Source organism: Mirounga leonina, unplaced genomic scaffold (assembly GCF_011800145.1).
Source record: "Mirounga leonina isolate KUSES-001 unplaced genomic scaffold, KU_Mleo_1.0 Mir_151, whole genome shotgun sequence".
Classification (NCBI taxonomy): Eukaryota; Metazoa; Chordata; class Mammalia; order Carnivora; family Phocidae; genus Mirounga; species Mirounga leonina.
Window position 1 is genome coordinate 91,939,350 of NW_023270377.1, and position 21,129 is coordinate 91,960,478.

At 34.7% G+C, this 21,129-nt stretch overlaps 1 protein-coding gene across 10 annotated transcripts in view; it reads right to left on the minus strand.

The window, feature by feature from the left end:
- Positions 1-21,129, minus strand: part of R3HDM1 (R3H domain containing 1) — a 195,647-nt gene that overhangs the window by 75,485 nt on the left and 99,033 nt on the right. For 7 of the 10 annotated variants that reach the window (XM_035008136.1, XM_035008137.1, XM_035008141.1 and 4 more), the window contains 9 exons: positions 20,004-20,112; positions 19,818-19,913; positions 17,637-17,674; positions 17,504-17,554; positions 17,168-17,394; positions 14,819-15,073; positions 11,779-11,930; positions 8,302-8,403; positions 5,733-6,029 (listed from right to left, as the gene is read on the minus strand). In XM_035008136.1, coding sequence (XP_034864027.1) covers positions 5,733-6,029; positions 8,302-8,403; positions 11,779-11,930; positions 14,819-15,073; positions 17,168-17,394; positions 17,504-17,554; positions 17,637-17,674; positions 19,818-19,913; positions 20,004-20,112 — 1,327 coding nt within the window. The remainder of the gene's footprint in view (positions 1-5,732; positions 6,030-8,301; positions 8,404-11,778; positions 11,931-14,818; positions 15,074-17,167; positions 17,395-17,503; positions 17,555-17,636; positions 17,675-19,817; positions 19,914-20,003; positions 20,113-21,129) is intronic. The other 3 variants (XM_035008142.1, XM_035008140.1, XM_035008143.1) reach the window with 3 other exon arrangements.

The following is a 21,129-nucleotide window of genomic DNA, read 5'->3' on the forward strand; positions in this document are numbered from 1 at the left end:
TTCTTAGCTTAAACTGAAAAATTTTTTAAAAATTTCAAGCATGCAGTATATGTAACAAAAGACACCTACAAATATGCCCATCAATTAGATTTAATAGGTTTAAAGTTTTGGGGCATAATTGTTTCAGATTTTTCTCCCTCTTTTATAAAACCAAACACTATTAAAATAGCTAAGGGCTCACTCCAACATTCTTTTGCCCTATGTTCAACAGAAAAACCATTATCCTATAGTTGGTATATATGATTCCGTAAAGAAAATTGTTGAGGATTTAAAAAATTTACATTTATGGTACTCTACTACATAAAACTCCATGCAACTTATTTTGCAATTAACATTCTTTTTCGAGACTTATCTTGGTTGAAACATGTACACTCATGCTCATTCAATCTGAATGCTGAACTGCAGTCATTGTATAAATCAGCCTATCTATCTATTCTCACACTAATACACAGTTGCGCTGGTTTCATTCTTTTTCTCATACTTCTCATGTAAATTAAAATGCCAATACAAATCTTATTTGTCAATTATATCTTAATAAAGCTGGGGAAAAACCCAGTAAGACTAGCTTAATTCTATTTCCTTCCAGAGCTATTTATATCAGTTGTGCATTTCTCTTAAAGTAATCTGACCTAGTTTGGAATAAGGAATAAACAATCAATTCAGTGATGTAGAAGTTTGTGGTAAATTAACTTTATTAGCTTCATAAGCTCTTTCAGGTTCTGTCTTCCAATCGGGTTACTTCTAAAAGAAGAGACATCTGTAGACATCTTAAAGAGTGCCTATTTCATCTGGAAACCAGTTGAATACAGAATTTCTAGATCAGTTATAAGCCAAGAATCTCCTAAATTTACTGTTAACATTCTTCTGTTTTTGAACCATTAGATGCAATACATTTGTGATCCCTTAATTGTTCCTGGAGGTATCAGCAAGCAATAGATATGTCCTAATTTCAGATCTTAATCTATTATTATACTTTTCAGTATGTGTATAAATAAGAGTATACACTGTTCTCCCACTTAATTAAAAAAAAGACATCATTGTTTAAGGCAAAAATCGTAACCACGGTGTATATATATATATATATATATATATATGTATTTTTTTTTAAAGATTTTATTTATTTATTTGTGAGAGAGAGCACATGAGAGGGGGGAGGGTCAGAGGGAGAAGCAGACTCCCCACTGAGCAGGGAGCCCGATGCGGGACTCGATCCAGGGACTCCGGGATCATGACCTGAGCTGAAGGCAGTCGCTTAACCAACTGAGCCACCCAGGCGCCCATAACCACGATATATTTTATTTATAATGTATACACATGCAATGTATATGACAACAGCACAAACAATGGAAGGTAAATAAAATTATACTGTCAATATGACTACTATATTTTACTTGCAGTTTCATATGAACTTGAAATAGATAGTAATAACCTAAAGATACAGATCATATCCCTAAAGAAACTATACAAACATGAGATTTAAAGGACTGTAGTAAAAAGGCCAAAGAAAAAATAAATTAGAACACTAGAGGAGTTCAAATAATACAAAAGGTAGGATAGGAGGCATATAGGAATAAAACAGAGATAGAACAAATGGAAAACAAATAGCAATGTGGCATACCTACCTCTAACCATGTCAATAGACCTATTTAAGCTAAGAGGACTAGACAGTCCAATGAGACTAGATAGAACAGCAAAGATGAACTATATAACTATATGCAAAAGACAGACTTTAAATATTAAGGTCACAAATTAGAGGATGGAAAAGGCATACCACTTAAATGCTCATCAAAAATGCTGAAGTCACTATATTAAAGTCAGATAAAATAGGTTTTAAGACAAGAAACAGTACTAGAGAGAGAAAAACATTTCATAATGATAGGAGTCAATATATCAGGTAGAAATGATAAATATAAATCGCTTAATATAGGTTTCAATATTATTAAAAAAACTGGCAGAATTTAAGGGAGAAATAGACAAATCCACTATCACTTATTGGTAGAACTGGATAAAAGATCTGAAAGACACGAATCAACCACATCGGCTCAACTAATACTTAGAGAATACTAAATGCAAGAAACAGTAAAATATGAAAGAAATTAAAGATGACCTAAGTAAATGGAAAGACATCCCATGTTCATTAAGACTGGAAGATTTAATATTAAGATGTAGTAATATCCAAAGCAATCCACAGATTCAATGCAATCTCTATCAAAATTTTAATGGCCTTTTTTGCAGAAATGGAAAAGCCAACCATCAAATTTACATGGAATCGCAAGCCATATAGGCAAATAGTCAAAGCAATCTTGAAAAAGAACAGTTGGAACACTCACAATCCCTGATTTTAAAACTTACCAGAAAGATATAGTAATATAATAGGGTAGTACTGGCATAAAAGTGGAAACAGAGAGAATAGCATAAACTGAGAGTGCAGAAATAAACTCTTACATTTATGGTTAACTGATATTTGACAAAGGTACCAAAATCATTCAGTGGGAAAAGAATGCTTCAACAAATGATGCCAGAACAGATAGATACACACATGCAAAAGAATGACGTTGGACGGTTATGCCTCATTATCATATGCAAAAATTAACTCAAAATGGATAAAAGATCTAATTATTGGAGCTAAAGACCACAAAACTCTTAAAAGAGAACATAAGGATAAAATCTTCATGACTTTGGATTTGGCAATGGATTCTTAGATATGACTAGAAAAGCAATGAGCAGTAAAATGAAGAGATAAAATGGATTTCATCAAAGTTAAATTTTTGTACATTAGGCACATTATCAAAAAGTCAAAAGACAATCAACAGAACAGGTGAACATATTTGCAAATCACACACCTGATGACGGTCTAGTATATAGTATATATAAAGAACTCTTACAACTGAACAACAAAAAGACAATCTCCTGAAAAAATTGGCAAAGGACTTAAAAGAGACATTTCTCCAAAGAAGACAGCCAACAGCCAACAAGTACATGAACAGATGATCAACACCACCAATCATTAGGGAAATACAAGTCAAAACCACAATGAAATACCCACTTCACATCAGTAGGATAGCTGAGATAATAATAACAACTTTTAAAAAGGTAAATAATAAGTGTTACTTTGTCAAAATGTGGAGAAACAGGAACCTCTCTATACATTGCAGACGGGAATATAAAATGACACTGTGGAAAACAGGCTGGCGATTTCTCAAAAAGTTAAACATAGATATACCATATAATTCAGCAATTTTATTCCTATGTATATACCCAAATAAATGAAAGTGGGTATCTGAATAAAAACATGTACCTACATGTTCATAACAGCACTGTTTACAATGGGCAAAAGGTGGAATGAACAAATGGTGGTATATTCATACAATGGTATATTATTCGGACAAAAGAAGGAGAAGGAATGAGGTACTGATACATGCTACAACGTGGATTAACCATCAAACATGTTAAGCTAAAGAAACCATACACAAAGGGTAACAATATTGCATGAGTCCATTAATATAAGTATCCAAAACAGGCAAATCCTTGGAGACAGAATGCAGACTGGTGGTTGCCAGGGGCTGGGGGCTGGGGCGAATAGGTAGTAAATGCCTAATGAGTAGAGTTTTCTTTTGGGGTGATAAAAATAAAATGTTTTGGAACTAGAGAGAGGTGATTGTTGGAAAACACTGTGTAGGTACTAAATGTCACTGAATTGCTCACTTTGAAATGGTTAATTTTATGTTATGTGAACTTTATCTCAAAACCAAAAGAAATCACAAAACACTAAAATGATAGAATACAAATTCTTTTCTTTGTTTTTAAGATTTAATTTATTTATTTGACAGAGAGAGACAGCACAAGCAGGCAGAGCGGCAGGCAGAGGGAGAGGGAGAAGCAGGCTCTCGCTGAGCAGGGAGCCCGATGCGGGGCTCCATCCCAGGACCCTGAGATCATGACCTGAGCCGAAGGCAGACGCTTAACGACTGAGCCACCCAGGCGCCACACCATTAGAGATCCTTAAGATACTAAAATTATAATAAGGGGATATCATGACTGACCTTTTGCCAATAAATGTGACAATTAAATTGATAAAAACTACAAAATTCAATCCAAGAAGGAATAGGAAATTGGATTAGCTCTATATCCACTAAAAAATTGACTCTGTAATTTTAAAATCTTCACCACAAAAAACTCCAAGTCCAGATGCATTAGTGAATTCTAGCAAATATTTAAGAAGGATGTTAAGAAGAATCCTACACCAACTGCTTTAGGAAATGAAGCAGGCAACAATATCCCATTCATTTGAAGCCAGTATCACTGCCATCTTGATACTACAACCTGAAAAAGACATTACACACAAACTACAGACCAATAACCATTATGAACATGCATGCAAAAATCCCTAAGAAAATATAAGCAAGATGAATCCAGCAATATATAAAAAGATATTCTATCATGACTAAGTGGGAGTGTGGTCTCAAAATGAAAGGATTAACTTAACATTCAAAAGTCACAGTAATTCACTGTATAAATAGAATAAAAGGGAAAAATCACATGATCATCTCAACAGATGCAGAAAAGGAGATTTCATAAGATTTAATACTCAATTCATGGTAAAGACTCTCACCAAACTAAGAGAATTTTCTCAACCTGATAGAGGGCAAAAAACTCACAGATAATATCATAGTTAATGATGAAAGACCAAATGCTTTTCCTAAGACTGGAAACAAGGAAGAATATGTACTTTCAAAATTTGGCTTTAAGTTAATAAATGAATTCTAGGGATTTCACTTCTCCCTGTTGTGTTGTGTGTATATTCAACATCAGCGCTCATAGGTAATTCAATAAGGCAAGAAAAAGGAATAAAAGGCATATGTATTGGAAAATCCTAAGCAGTCTATGAAAAAAGTATTAGAATAATTAAATTTAGAAAGTCTACAGGATACAAGATCAATATACAAAAATCAACCTTATTTCTACATATGAGCAAATGAATAGAAAATGAAATTTTAAAATAATCTCCTTTAGAATACTAAGCTTTTTTTTTTTAAGGATTTTCTTTATTTGAGAGAAAGCGAGAGCATGTGCAAGTGGGGGGGAGGGGAGAAGGGTCAGAGTGAGAGAGGGAGAAGCAGATTCCTTGCTGAGCAGGGATCCTGATGCAGGGCTCAATCCCAGGACCCTGAGATCATGACCTGAGCTAAAGGCAGACGCTTAACCGACTGAGTACCCAGGCACCCCACGAAGCATTTAAAAACATTACATACTTAGAGATATATTTAATAAAATATATGCAATATTTATATAATGAAAACTACAAAATACTGTTGAGAAAAATTAAGGAATATCTAAGTAAATGTAGAGAAATAACAATAAAGCTTTATTAGTATTACAATGTTATTAATTCTCCCTAAATTAACCTACTTCTTCCTGAAATGCATCATTTTATTTTTACAGTGTATTTACCTTATTGTGTTTCTCTTAAGCCAATTAAAACAAATCAGTCAAGAGGAAACCCAAAGGTCGCATATTTTTAACCATCCAGCCAACTGAAGTGTCTACCAGTCATGTGGTTGTCTAGCATATATTTGAGAATCTCCAGAGAAGGGAAGATGATGACCAGCTTTGTTTAGACATTGTCACAAATTCTCTCCACATGAAATTAAAAGTAAGCTCTCTAGTTAGGGTTAAACTGATCTTAAATGAAGAGGTTTCCACGGGAGAGAAAAGATGAAAAAGCGCCGTACCTGTGGTGAGGGCTGCTGAATATATCCCTGCTGCTGCAGCACAGGCTGGCTGACAGGATGGCCAGAGGCAGAATAGCCAGCAGTAGGGACTGGCTGCCCGGGTGGCAGGGGAGGGGGGGGAGGTGGCGGCGGTGGCGGTGGCGGTGGTGGAGGGGCTGCCGTCATGATATAACCAGACTGCTGTGGGGACTGAAGAACAACAGTGGACTGGAACATGGTGGCATGAGGGTCAGAACCATCTGCAGATGGCTGGCGGGCAAGACTCATGTGGCTAAACTGAGACCCAAGGTTGTCCGGCTAAAAAAGGGAAAAGTCAGAAATCAGTAAGCCTTCCATACATACTTACCAAAATCTTATCAACCAAGCTTATCGAAAAACCCCCACTTCATATATTTTAAGATGATTTGCAGTAGTATGCATTATGGATATCATACATCTACAACAGATATGACTTAATAGAACAGCTTCAATAAAATTAGAACTCTAAGGCAGGAAAGTAGGAATATTACAATGCTGTCATTACAAATTACTTATAAAGTGTATCTAGTAGAGTGCATAGCATGCAGAAGAGTAGGATGTAACAACATTTCACAATAGAAAATGAAAAGACACTTATTTAAATGACGATTAAAGGCACATTAGGATGTGGAAGTGAAACTGGACATATTTATATTATACAGTTAACATTTTCTGAAGAGACCTCAAGGACCAGGTAACTAGCAAGGCATGGTACTAATTTACACTCTTTACCTCTCTTCCTAAAAGGCAAGATTCTGCTTCTATGACCTCTGTATATCTTAGCATACCTGTTGAATATACTAGTAGAAATGAAATAAATATATAAAATCTATCCACCCCAGTCTTCTAATCTCTCAAAAATAATTTGGCCATAAATTCCATTCTTCCCTAGTGTTTTTCAGTCTCTTCTTAAAGTCAGATGTTAACACAAATTTAATCCAAATGACAGTTTCCTACTGCTTTTGCTACTTGGTGAGCAGGCAATGGTGTCCAGCCACGAGAGGGTTATGATTTACATGCCATCTGACAAATGTTTTCTCTGACTCAACAGCATAAGGACCAGTTCTGACTGGTCTAGACAATATCACTGAAATGATAAAAATGGGGTTAAAATGGCATCCCCTTGCTCCCAAAGAGACACAGATTGGCAACAATATATATCACAATTTGTTAAGAGGAGAATTTTGGAAAAAGTTACTTAAAAAATTGTGGCAATTGAGTTGTCAGTTCAAAGTTGACATGTCTGCAATTTCCACAGTCTGCTGGTTTTTGCAAAGTACATTATGGCTACGGAGAAGACAAGGGATCGAAAAGGGGAACCTGATTCAATGACTGAAAATATGTGGTTTTTTTACTCTTCCAGTGCTGCTCTGACATACTCTAGCACTATGAGCCTAATTCAGTGAATACTTTCAAAAGGGAAAAATGTACCAAAATATACTTATTAGCTGTAATTACATAGTAATCTGGCCAAATATTTTAACTATACACCACCATCAGAGTCATCTCAAAAAAAAAAAAAAAGTCATTTTCTTATTCCAATTATCCACCATTTTTCAAAACATTTTTGAGGCTATTATGCTATTCTTAATGATGCTTTCAATCTTCTCAATGCCGGCAAAATTTTATTTTTTTCAGACTGGAAGTCATTTTTGAAAATCATTCAGAGCAGATGCTGTTAAATAAGGTTGCCGCCAGCTCAAAACAAAAACACTCCCAATTAAAGAAAACGCTTCTAAAAAGTGTCAAGTGACTTTAAGATATAGCTTACATTTTAACTTGAAAAGTAATGTCAAAATGTGATGCCATATAGTCTGGCAAAATAACAGCATCACTGGGAAAAGTGTATTAGGCTGAGACTCATTTCAAGGGAAGGAAAGTAAGAACTTACTGAATACTGATTTCATGTTAGGCACTAAGCAGGAAGTACTTTACATGGTTATTAGAGAAGTCACTAGTAACTAGAGAAGGTTACACAGAGAATACACGGCACTGGTGCTTCTAAGCTCTTACTGAGAAGTATAATTTAGGGCATACTTTGGATTGAAGGTGGTTATCACTTCTTTACAGTCACAGATTAAATATCTAGGGATCTTCTTTGGAAATATACATAATGTCTTATGTAGCTGTAAGGTCCAATTCACCCTAATAACTGGTATGTAGTCTAATGGACCCAGGTATTGGGGAAAGAACAGAAAGCCTTAAACCCAGATGAAACCTGCCACTCCAGGATTGCAAAGATAGCACTGACCTCAGTGAGAAAAGTAGCTAAACTATCTTAGGACTAGAATACTCAACCTGAAAATCATTTCATTATGAAAAGGCAGGAAAAGATTTGGACTTATATAATCATGGTAATATGCAAATATAACCAATATTATACAGTAGAGATTAAATTATTTCTAATACAGGTCAAAAACACTTTTTCAGTATATATGTGTCCAAGACTTTAAATAATCACAGAAGTTCGTATCACATTAATCACATTCATGAGCATCCATCACACATCAGCCCACAGAAACAATGCAGGAGGTGAATAGAGATATAGTACCACGGAATATTGCTGGGTGGGTGAGACTGGCAGGAGCGGGGATGGGTAAGGGGCTGTAGAGTACTGAACAGGCTGTGAAGAGGACTGCAGAGGACGAACAGGCTAAGGAATAACAGGTTGGCAAACAATGTTAATGTCAGAATAAAATGTTACAAGAGTTGCATAAAATGGAAAGTTACAGTTTTTTGGCAATAGTTTATAACTACATTTATAAAGTCATCTTATACAATGATATAGGAAACAACAAAAATGATGCTAAATGAAGAAACTGCATAGTAAAAATTTTTTAAAAATACCTATGCTTTAATATACAGTAATTTTTTCATAAAAATATTTCTCTCTTAGATTCACAGAAACAGGTAATTTAGACATTTCAAATCCTATTATCTAACCAAAGTCCCCAGGTTAAGTCAGTAAAAGCAAAACCACTCATTCTTACTTCCTCGTTTGATGGAGGAGTTGCTCTGTTTAGCATTATGACACTAGATAATAAAAGAAAACTTCACTCATTATCAGACAATAAAAACTTATACCATATGTATGCCAATTACCCTCTCTATTTGATAAGGCATGATTAAATACTCTTTGGGGACCGAAGTGCCTGAATTTTTTGCAATTTTTAAAGAAAAATATACTGTGGGTACCATTAAGAATAACAACCTAAAGAACCACACACACACACACACACACACACACACACGCGCGCGCGCACAAACATATCTCTTTTACACAAGGAAGATAAACACATTTTTCTTGCAACTAAAAATTTTTATCGAGAGAGTAGATGCCAGGAGCTAAAAAATTAGTTACTTGAAATTTTTTTTGGTAATGAAATACTCCTGCATTTCAGGAAAATAAAATAAGTTTTATGTTTCCCAGGGACAATCAAAAACAGGTGTTATAAAAAAAATGAAAAAAGATTTAATCATTTCTAAACCTTAAGGAGTACACAGCTGGTCATCCGCAGGCTAACACTGGCATCTGATTTAGTTTCCCAGTCTTGCATTTATATTATCTAGTTTATTCCTAAGGGGTAATAGGCATACGGCTTAAAGACTCTGGTCATCCACATTACAGGTGGCAATCAGGCTAAGATAAGTGACCTGTAGACAGTCAGGTAAAGCAAACACCGGAGGAACCCAGGTAATTTTGTCCAGTGAAAACTCTTACTTTTGGTTAAAATGTACATTCATGAATCTCCCTCTGGACAGTATTTTCTAGAATACTTTACAAATGCAAAATAAATGAACTGAATAAGACTGCCCAGGAAATAATCTAAATACAGAGAAATTGTTCTGGCAACTAAGATGTGTAATGATGAGTTGCACTTCTACCACAAAATCAATGCCAGAGTTTCTAAAAAGTGAAAGTCTTAGATCAGAATCCCACAAAAAATCTAAAATTAAAGTAAAAGTACTACAAAAGGTAAAAGCTGAAAGATCTATAGAGCTACTGGTCCCTCACTAACCTCTTGATCAGCAATTAGCAAGCTTCCTAATGGATGGCAGCACATACCACATACCTTTAAATGAGGTACAGCAGCTCTAGAATTTCCAAAGTACAGGCTATTCGATCTGTTATTAAGTCAGACAACCATTAAGACATAACTTTCTTCCAGACATCTTGACCTACTATGTAAGTGTCAGATGAAACAAAAGCTTTAGACTGCTGGGGGATAAAAGAAAGGGGAGTCCTATGAGCACCAATGGTATGAATTAACGTCTCCCAGAGTGTCAAGTTGTAATGAGACAAATGTGGGCGAGAACACTGGTTGATCAAGGTGAAATTCTGACACCACTTAGAAAAGAAAAAGCCTTAGCACTTCCTTTCCCTACTTAAATTGCAACTGGCTGCAAAACAACAACCACTTGAAGTGATTGATTTTAAGACATGTAGCCCATCTGAAGGCTTTGGAAATCACAGTATTATTTTGTTTGGTTATTTGAAACTTCATGGATGGATTATCTCAGTGCAAAAAATGGTTACTGAGTATCATTTGTTCGTCAATACTCTCTCCTGGTATCTGATGGTGAATTACCTGAAACACCTGAGGCAATACCAGGAAAATCAGCCATGAAGTTTGACACATATCCCAAGATTTCAAATTACAGTCCATTAAGGCTCTATTTCTAAAGTAAGCTGTCTACACCTTCATTTAGGATTGTCTCATCTGTGAATCAGACAAAACTATTTCTAAGAGATAATAATCTGAAATATATAACCACAGATAAACGCTTTAGACTTTTTTGAAGCTGCCAGACAAACATTATTTCCATTGAATGAAATGAAAATCAGGACTATAAAGCTCCTGGTGAAATACATAGCACTACAAAGACAATTACGTGACAGCACGATGAAGGAAAAACACTTTAGGACCAAACCGAATGAAGGCAAGGCACAGAAGGCCAGAGAGGGAGTTTTACGTAGTCTAACGTGTACCTGAGAGTTTGTAATTAAATGGGGCTGCGAAGCAGATACAGGAGTCTTTGGAAACAGGTTTAGGCAACTTCCTCTACATGTATTTGTACTGTCTTAGAAGCACAGCAGAAACCTAGAAATCCTTCTACTTTATATAAGCTGCCTTGCCTATTAGGAGTTTTAATTGCCAGAGGTACAATTACCTACAAAACTTTCAAAATATTTGATAATCTTATCAAACTGCTCATATGTTCTTCACCCTTGCAATACAAACGATATAACTTGTGAGCAAAACTAATGAAATTTCTCCAGTTCAAGTTTCTCACCATACTTCTTTCATATATCATCAGAAAGTATTCTGCAAGTTCTCACCAGTGGAATATTTAGATAGTCTTATGGGGAAAAAGAGGTGTAACTAACTGTACAAACTGTCTTTGAGATGTTACACAACCTTTAAAAGATAGAATAAAATAAAAGAATTTACACTGGTATAATCAGGTTCCCCAAGGATGAGTAACACATCTATAGGGGAAAAAGGTGAAAGTGTATGTGTAAACTCTAAACATTTATACAAATTCAAGACACTGCTAAGAGTGCTTCTGCGAATTCTAATTCAGAATGTTTTTGCCTCTCTCTTTCATAGGGTAGGTGGGATGGAGGGTAACCTGCAGAACTTGAGCAACTCAACTCAGTTTCTTCTATCTTCTTGATCTGTTGAACCTTAGAGGAACTTACTTTGCTCAGCGGGATAGTCTTAGTTGTTTTTTTTTTTTTTATTCCTTTTCTCCATTTCTTGCTGTTGTAGAATAGGGAGAACATACTCACCACATAGGCTCATAACACACAAAATTTCCTTCTTTCCAATATACATTCTATATTTATTAGCTGAAAATCCTGTGAAATTAACCTTTCTTCCTACAAGCAGGGAATGGGACGTCACTGGTACAGAATATTAAAGTTCTAAGAAATACTTGGGCTACCCAATTATAATTAGTGAGTTTAGTCCCAAATATGCAAAAGCAGATGAACTTAGCATTATGTAATCATGGATATGTGCACCTGTGAGAAAATGTGATTAGCTGCTTGTTGTTGAGGTGGTGGAGGTGGCAAAGGTGGCTGTGGAGGTCCAGGCACTTGGGTTCTAACTGGTTGTTGAGTCATAGGAGGATTATACACAACTGGACTTCCATCTGGGTTTATGAAGGGCTGACCTGAAAAATTAAAAGAGGAGGGGAAAAAATACTTTAACAATAGAGATCGAACATAGTTCATTCTATGAATAATTTACAACACATGTCTATAATCCTTAGTCACAATCCTAAAGACCCAAGTTTTGAAAACCAAAAGATTTACTCAGCAGGGGAAACAAAGTCTGACCTTGCAAGAGGTTATTTTAATACTCTTTTTCTCACTTAGTGTAAATATTTGAAAACTGTGCCGCAGCATTTTACTATGGGGGTGTTGCTCCAAAACCTACTGAAGTTACTTAATAATATGTAGTGTTTTTCGAAAACCTCTGAATCCCGAAACATATCTTTTGCTCCAGGGACTCAGGTATAGGATTGTGGTCCTGTAGTGTTGTAACACAATTCAGTTTTAAGAAAAAATTCTTGACTTTGGGATAACTGGAATATTACTAATTAGCCTGTATTAGGTGGTGAGAAAGAGCTAATTTATAGACCACACTGCATATACTTGAGTAGTGAAATTAACACTGGATGAAAATTAAAAATGGTTGATAGCTTCAAATTTCAAATCATGGACTCGATGGCAGAGTCCTTATTTTATAACTTTTTCTAAAATAATTTCTTTTTAATTCCAGTGAGCTTGATTCATAGGTAAGAGAGAAAACTTTTGTATTGATTCTGTGGCTTGTTGTTATTGCTTACTAATTACGGGGGTTATCTTAAATGCCCAAGTAAATAAATTCTATTCTCTTTTCTATACATACATTCTAAACAACTTTTTTTTTTATTATAGAAAGTAATATTTTTATTGTGGGAAAATAACCAAAAAATAGAGATCAAAAGAAAACAATCTTATAGTTAACAATTTAGATACCTTCTTCCAGACTTTTTTTTCAACGCATATGTAAATAAATTCACAAAAATTAGTATTTTTCCTTATCCTATATAGTATATTATTTAAAAAAAAAAAAAGAAAACGGGGTGCCTGGGTGGCTCAGTCATTAAGCATCTGCCTTTGGCTTAGGTCATGATCCCAGGGTCCTGGGATCGAGTCCTGCATTGGGCTCCCTGCTCAGCGGGAAGCCTACTTCTCCCTCTCTTAATCCCCCTGCTTGTGTTCCCTCTCTCCCTGTCTGTCTCTGTCAAATAAATAAATAAAATCTTAAAAACAAAACAAAACAAACAAACAAAAAGGACTATGTGAAATACACTATGATATATCCATGTAGAATGGAAGGAATACAGAAGAAAGAGAAATCTGACTGAAAAACAGTTCTTAAAATTGTTTTCATAATATCCTTTCTTCCATGATAAATCCCCACGCCATTTTTTTTTGGAACTTACGACATAGAATAAAATAAAATAATTGTGGGGAGAGAAGAATATACTGCTCCAATGATACCAAGAGGACAAATTCCTTCAAATTCAAGTTATACTGGGTATTTATTGATGGTTAAATAATTATGAAAAAAAATGGTGGAGAAGATTTGGGTGGAAGCATGTTTTAAAAGTAACTTAAGGATTGTCTGAAAAAAGTTGGATGTGTTGTCATGGTGTTCTCAAAAAGCAAAGAGATCACTTTTGGACACATTAAGACTACAATTCAATTTCAGGTTGATCAGTTGCTCACTCTATCATTTCCTATTCAGTTAAACCTTTCATATTATCAAAAACTCATTAACTAAGATGTTTTGAATGAAAAATAATAGTAAACAGTAAATTAAGTCATCTTATATCCTGCTTCAGGAAAACAAGAAGTTTAGTAATATAATAGATCTGAAGGATAGTAAGATAATGGTTATTAAGCAAAAACTGAATTTCTGAATAGTCAGTTATTCAATGCTTATAATAGAAACAATAGTCTCAACACTTTATCTTAAAAAAGAGATGCAAAGAAATCTGAAGGTAACGAGTTCCAAGCCATGGTCTTCTCTACAACGAACAAAAGGAAAGGTTCAGGAGCACACAGAGACCCTGATACTCCCACCTGTACCTACCTTGCCCAGCTACTACTGTACTGATGTGACCACATCAGTTAAGTGTGAGAATTTCTAAGGAAGGTTATCAAATGATGTATAAGATTGTTCTCATTATCTCACAAAATTATTGGACTATAATACTGTGAATAGAGACCAAGACTTCATGTGATCTTTCAAAAGATCATGTTTTCCATATTTGCTCATACTGCATGCATAATGAAACATATTATGACTACAGTTTCTGAGTCTCTGAGGTTCAGTTTCCTTATCTGTAAATGAGGACTTCACCTACCTAATAGGGTTGCTATAATGATTATAAATAATGTATTTAAAGCACCTAACACATTATATGACACATAGTAAATGCTGAATAAATGAGAATTATTACCTAACTGAAAGAATAGGTGTCTTCAATATTAATTCATAAAGACTACCTAGTTCCTTTTTCTAATAATAAGTCCCTTACCTTTTCCTCAGGAGAAAACAATTACCATATTCAGGAGAAAAATTACTTATAGGTTCTTTTTCCTTCATTCTATAATGAGTAAGAGCTGCTTACTTTCTCCCTCCTCATGAAACGCATACTATTTTCCCCAGGATAATTTTTATTTTTTTAAATCAAATAAAGTTCTTTCAATGGTGTTTGTCTTATTTCTAGGAAATGAACTGTTTTTTTCAATTATGGTTAGGCCATTATTTGGCCTAAAAGATGACATCTGGATGTTACAAAGAGAAAAATACTTTCTGATATAAATATGTCTTAGAACATTTTCTAGCAGAAATGTTTTATTAAAGTTCTAGGGAAAATGCTAATTACTCATGAAAAATAAAAAGCTGACAACACATATACAAATAATACATTTAGTACATTCTTTAATTTTCAATAACTCCTGCTATCTCAACTGAAATAAACACCTTTTTCTGGATACCAACCTGTTTGTGGGTTGATCAGAATACTGCCAGGTGGTATGCCTGCCGCTTCCAAGGGAAGCAAAAAGAAGCTAGTGCTAGGAGATGCGACTTGCCCATTTAGGCCACCATCAAAGGAAAGAGAGCTATGAGTGCTGACAGTTGGATAGACGACAGGTGCGCCATGAGAAGACTGGCTGAGAGCTGTACCTGGAAGAGGCTGCTGGATGTGAGAAAGAGAGCCCGTAGATGACCCTACACTACCAGAAGACTCAGAACCTAGGGGAGGAGTAATGAAAAATATGGATTTTTTAAACCTCATATAAAAACGCAGGTTTTAAATACGTAACAATAAAATTCACATTGCATAACATGCGGTTACCACATAAAAGCATTGGGTATTTTTGATTTACTGTGTAATTTTGCTTCCCCTCCCCATCATGAACAAGTTTAATACAGCAAACTGATCACATAAGTTATCAGAGATATCATAGCCAAAGCATGCAACTTAAGCAAGTTTATAATACCACCAGCCACAGACAGCCACAAAAAGCACATTACCCACATTCCCCAAAGCACAAGGTTATGTACATTTTACCTTTTTAGATTAATACTTAGGAATATACAGATTATAATTTTCCCCCAGGAAAAAGAACATAGCACAGCCAAATGCCCAAAACCTCTTATATCAGAAACCCCTTATCTATAAGAACACAGAAAGATTAAGAATAGTGTAGGAGATAACAAAAATGATAAATTCTCTATCAAGAGAAACAACTGTGAAGTTTCACCGCAGAATTCCATTTTAAGCTCATAATCATAGCATCTTCCTATAAGGTAAAGTCAACTTCGCATTTTTTTATATCAAGGGACAAAGACAGCATGAAAAATAATCTAAGTACTTAGATTAGCATCAGTTTAAAATTTATTTTCACTAAACTTAGTAAATTTGATAATTTATTTTTAGCTGTTTTCATTCCTGCAATCTTATTTCCTTTTCTATTACCCAGAGACTGAAAATGTCACTGACTTTCAGGATAATAGCTGAAAGTGGATAATAAATAAGACAAAGAAAGGAAAAGATTTTGAAAATGTATAAAGTTAATTAGGTTTTGAATAAGAGTTGACTCTGGGATGGAGAATTAATCTTTAATGAATGAAATCAACAAATATGATACACTATACAGATTTGCCTTCTGAAGGATAACTTCTATTTTAAATTGTGCCAAATGACTACTGATAAAAACTCTATCAAAAATAATTTTTCCCTATTAAAAGAGGCGATGTTTCTTTTCATCTCTGAATACAAATTAAAAACAGTAGATGATCTTAAATGTTTTTATTCAGCAGTATGTGCCTAAGTAACATTCTCATAAATAATTTTTTTCTGTTGTGATGACTGAGTGGCCATTTTCCAAATAAATGCATATCTTGTACACATGCATATTTTTTATATTAATAAAATCTACCTATCTCTAGCAATATTCTATCATACACACTAAGACATTTTTAATATCCATATTATAAGCTGAAAAGGTGACAAGTGCAATTCATAAGCCTTAACAATTTAAAGCACTGACTAATAGATAAGGTTTAAAAAAAAAATACTCGGCTACCTTCAAATCTCTCCCTTTGATTGTTACCTGTATAATACCGTATGTCTAGGCTAACCCAAATAAGCTAAAGACAGCCATTTCTGCTAACTTTCAATGCTTATTTTGGGATAAAAATAAAGATCTATAAGGATTCTAAGAGAGACGTGAGCTTCTCTAGTACTGAACCCAGTTGGTGAAGGTGAAGAGAAAATGTATGAGCCTAAATGTCAGGCACTGTAAAAGCAAAGAAACTAGGAAAATGAGGATGTTACTAAAATTTTTACTCACTCACAATAATTACATCACATTATTTTTCCTTAGTTTAAAATTCCTGAGAAACTTCTTGACAATTTTATTGATGTTTTGAATAGCAAATGAAGGACTTTATCATGAAAAATGCAATCAATAATTGATAGTATTAGCTGAAAATGCAATCAATGTTAAATAATCCTGGGTGAGAAATGAGGCCTTCCAATTATAAATAAGCAATGAAAAATTTCCAACCACCTCTGGGGACTCAAATAAGAGACGACATTTTACTGAACTAACTTGATTAAGTTTATGTCACAACAGAGAATTTTTACTTTAATTGATGTTTGTAAGTCTCTCTCCAACAGAGAATGAGTCTTAATGTTGATACATATATTACCTCTTAAGTACTGTGGAGGTGCTCAATGCACTGCTGGTAAGAATTTTATATGTTAGGATAACTGCAAAAGCCACATGATTAATGGGTAAGACAACAGTTGATTGCACAGCTGTAGACAAATACTTATACCTGTTTTTGAAAGCCTGCCTATGCTTTTGCTGCTTCCAGAACTATCACCTCTTGTCAGGACTGAGATTCCACTGAAGCTGCTGGCTTTAGTTACAGCAGGCTTGAAGTTTCGGAGAGAACTGTCAGAATCCGTGCTGCTCCAGGGTCGTGGTTCAGAATACTTCAGCTCATTCTCAGTGCTGCTTTGATGGCTATTTGTTGACCTCCCTGAAGCATCTTTATTAACTCTGTAATTTAGAAATACAACTTTAAGAAGCTAACAGGAACAAAAGGGGAAAGAATAGAGAAGAAAATGCTTTGATTTTTCAATATGGCATGAAAACATGCTTCCAATACCTAAATATCTGACGCCTCTGCTGGGTACTACTAGCATCCTCGTCTTGGATTCTGTTGGCATTTTAATAAGACATTTTAATTTTTATTAGCATCAGTCAGATAGTTAACAAATGAACGTTATAAATTCCCTCACCTTTTGTCAATAATATAATTCTCTTGGGAACACAGGGACTAGAAAGAAAGAATAGATATAAAAAGTTGAGCTTTTGTCAAATACATCATGCATCTGTAAACCAATGATGACAATCAAAATCATATATAATAATATTTAAAAAGTATCACCCACCCTGCCCACAAAATCCAAAATGGTGATTAGGATGCAAAATAAATAATAATGAAATTATTTCTGGCTTAGAGATACATGCATTCTTTTAACAGATACACATCTTGAAGCCATTCATTTTTGTGGTACAGATTCATTTGAAATTCAAATATTCTCTTCCAAACAAGTGAACTCATTTTCATGATTATATATTGAAGGTATACACCAATCTGTAGATTCTACCTCATTCACTCAACAAATAGTTTCATCACCTGTGCTTTGGCTGTGGCTGTAGCAATGAACAAGCAGCTCTACCTCAATGCAGATCATAGCCAAACTCTTCTAATGCTATTAACCTAGCTCAGGCAACCACCATTTTTCCTTCTATTATTACGACAGTCTTCTAACTAGTTTTCCGCTACCAGTTTTTGCCCCTTTCATCCAGTTTAAACAACAGAAGCCACAGCAGTCTCTCTAAAATGTCAATCTGATCACACCTCTTTCCTCCTTAATAGCTCCCTCATGTTCTAGCACAGGGGTCAGCAAACTGGTCAGCCACCTGTTTTTGCAAATAAAAGTTTTACTGGCACATACCCATGCCCATTCATTTATGTATTTTCTAGGTCTGCTCTCACATTAAAAAGGCAGATGTGAGTTGTTGCAATAAAGACTGCATGGCTCTAAAAGCCTAAAATACTAATTATCTGGCCCTTTACAGAAAAAGTTTGCTGACTCCTGCTCTAACTAAAAGCCCAACCACCTTAACCAGCTTTCATGGTCAAGTCATCTGCTTCCTGCTTATTTCTCTAATCTAAACTTTCCTCACTTCCTCTGTCACCTAGGCTATAGTCCAGCTTCTCTGAATCTTTTAATTCCTTATCTGTCAAGTTCTCCTTTATCTCTGGGCCTCTGCAAATACTGACCCTCTACTTAGAGGGTTCCTTTAGGTCTCCTCTTGGAAGCTAACTCTCCCCCTCACGCCTCAGTTCTGGTTTGTGGTGCTTCTCAGCTGTGTCCTTTATTTTACTGTCATGTCTCTGCACAAATCATACACCATATTGTCATTACCTGGCTATTTATTGGCGTAGAGACTTTATAAACTAGAGAGACAAATACATCTAGTTTAGGCTCTGAGTGCAGCAGACCTGGGCTAAAATCTCAACTCTGTCGTTGATATTTGTTGGGTATGCACACCACTTACTATTGGTGCTCAGTAAGGTTTGTATGAATATTAACTGATAGTTTAGATTTTAATGTTACTCTTTTTTTTAATATTGAGGAAATTTTTATCTCTGGCAGTGTTAACACAAATTACATGCATTCATATGTCCTTGAATAATACCTAGTACTGTACAGAATGGGTACTTAATAGACACAGGTAAAACGAAACTGAATCTCTTCTCAAATACATGTATAAAATAATTAGCCACTTGAAAGATTTTTCATATAATCACTTAAAAATAGAAAACAAATATAATCTAAAAATTAATTAGTTTTATTTATTTGTTTTTTTAAAAGTAGGTGCCACACCCAGTGTAGAGCCAATGCGGAGCTTGAACTCACAACCTTGAGATCAAGACCTGAGCCTAGATCAAGAGACTGACTCTTAATTGACGAAGGTACCCAGCTGCCCCTAATTAGTTTTATTTTAAAAGAAGAAACACGTTACTTATCGAGAAAAGTCTACTACCGAGAAGAATTTAGAGTACATGATTTTGTAGACTATGACCAATGCTCTTAAAATCTCAAGTCTGTGAGAGGTCTGGAAGAAAAAAAAATTACACAAACTATATACTCAGTCTGATATACTGCTCCTGTAGTCTATCTGCACGCAACATTTGAAATATTTATCTAACTGCTGCAATGTAGCATTTTATAAGCTATTAAATCATTAATATGAACAAGAGAGATCTCAATATTTCTAATAAGTGACTTTATACATAACAAATATGGTTACAAATAAATGATCAATAGATGATAGAAGGAATGAATTCCTGTAATGCAATTAGTATATATCCTAACAGTGAGATCTAAATCTAAGTCAGTACATACATCTTGGGAAAATATTCGGTCTCTAGCTCTCTGGTACTCTTCTTCCCTTTCTTCTATAGATTTGCTTCTTCTGTCGTCTTTCAAACGTATTCTCATCTAAAGAAACAAGGACAATTAATTCTTGGGAAAATGATCTACTGGTATAAGTCCTGGACCTAGAAAAAAGCTGCAACTGTCACAGATTACCTGATTATCATCTTTGTCAAAGCTGGAGTTATCTCTCTTGAGGATATATCGTTTCTGAAAATCTTCACCTTTATCATCCTTAATATGTTCATTGAATTTCTGATCAGGTCTAAAAAAACCCCACGGGAACAGAAGAGATAGTACACATTATTTACAGTAAAGTTAAATATAATATTTTATGTAATCAAAAGCAATAAAAAATTCCCACTCGCTAGTGCCACTAATAATTAATACTTGTGTTATCTCATTCACTCTTCATAATAATCTTATGAGAAAATATTAACTACCTTATGTTACGATTGAAAGGCCATTATGAAAAATACACTGTGGGCTCTGTAATCAGACTGCTTGGGTTCAAATATTCAGCTTTACCACTTTAGTTGCTTCAGGATGTGCACAAGTTACTTAACCTTTCTGTTCCCTAGTTTCCTCATTTATAAACTGAATTATAATATACTCACTTCATAGGCTTGCTCTGAAAAGGAAATGAATTAATAGATGAACAGCACTTAAAACAGGAAATACTCAACAGAAGTTTGTTATTATTATAAATAATACTAAAAAAAACTAAGGGTAAAATGACTTAAGCAACTGTCCAGGGTCAAGGGCAAGCGCATGGCTGAGTTGGAGTGCTGGTACGTCATACTCAAAGTCTATTTATCCTTTTTGCATTTCCTCCTCTAAATCTAAGAAAAAATTCCAGGAGAAAGAAAAAAGTATATAATACTTCATCTTATGTTATATTCTTACAGTACCTGGTTTGGTGTGACATAATTTAAAGTAATAAAATATTTTGTGTTTGAATTACCTAAAACCTAGGAGGCTCATTCAAAATGCTACCAAGTTACCAAGAATTCTTAATTATAGCAGGGTACATCTTTGTTTTATATTACTCGGAACAGGTTAAAAAATAGTTCTTTTTTTGGAGGTTAAAACTTCATTAAAGTTTTGGACCTTAAGGAATAATTATGAAATCATAACAATGGCTGAATGGTCTTTCCTCTATAGAAATGTTTCAAGTTCTAATGAGATCCAGAAGACAGACATAAGGTTATGTTCTGTGGAAAACTAAAATGATGTAAAACTTCACTTTCTAAAATATATTGTCAGCTTCAACAAATTAATT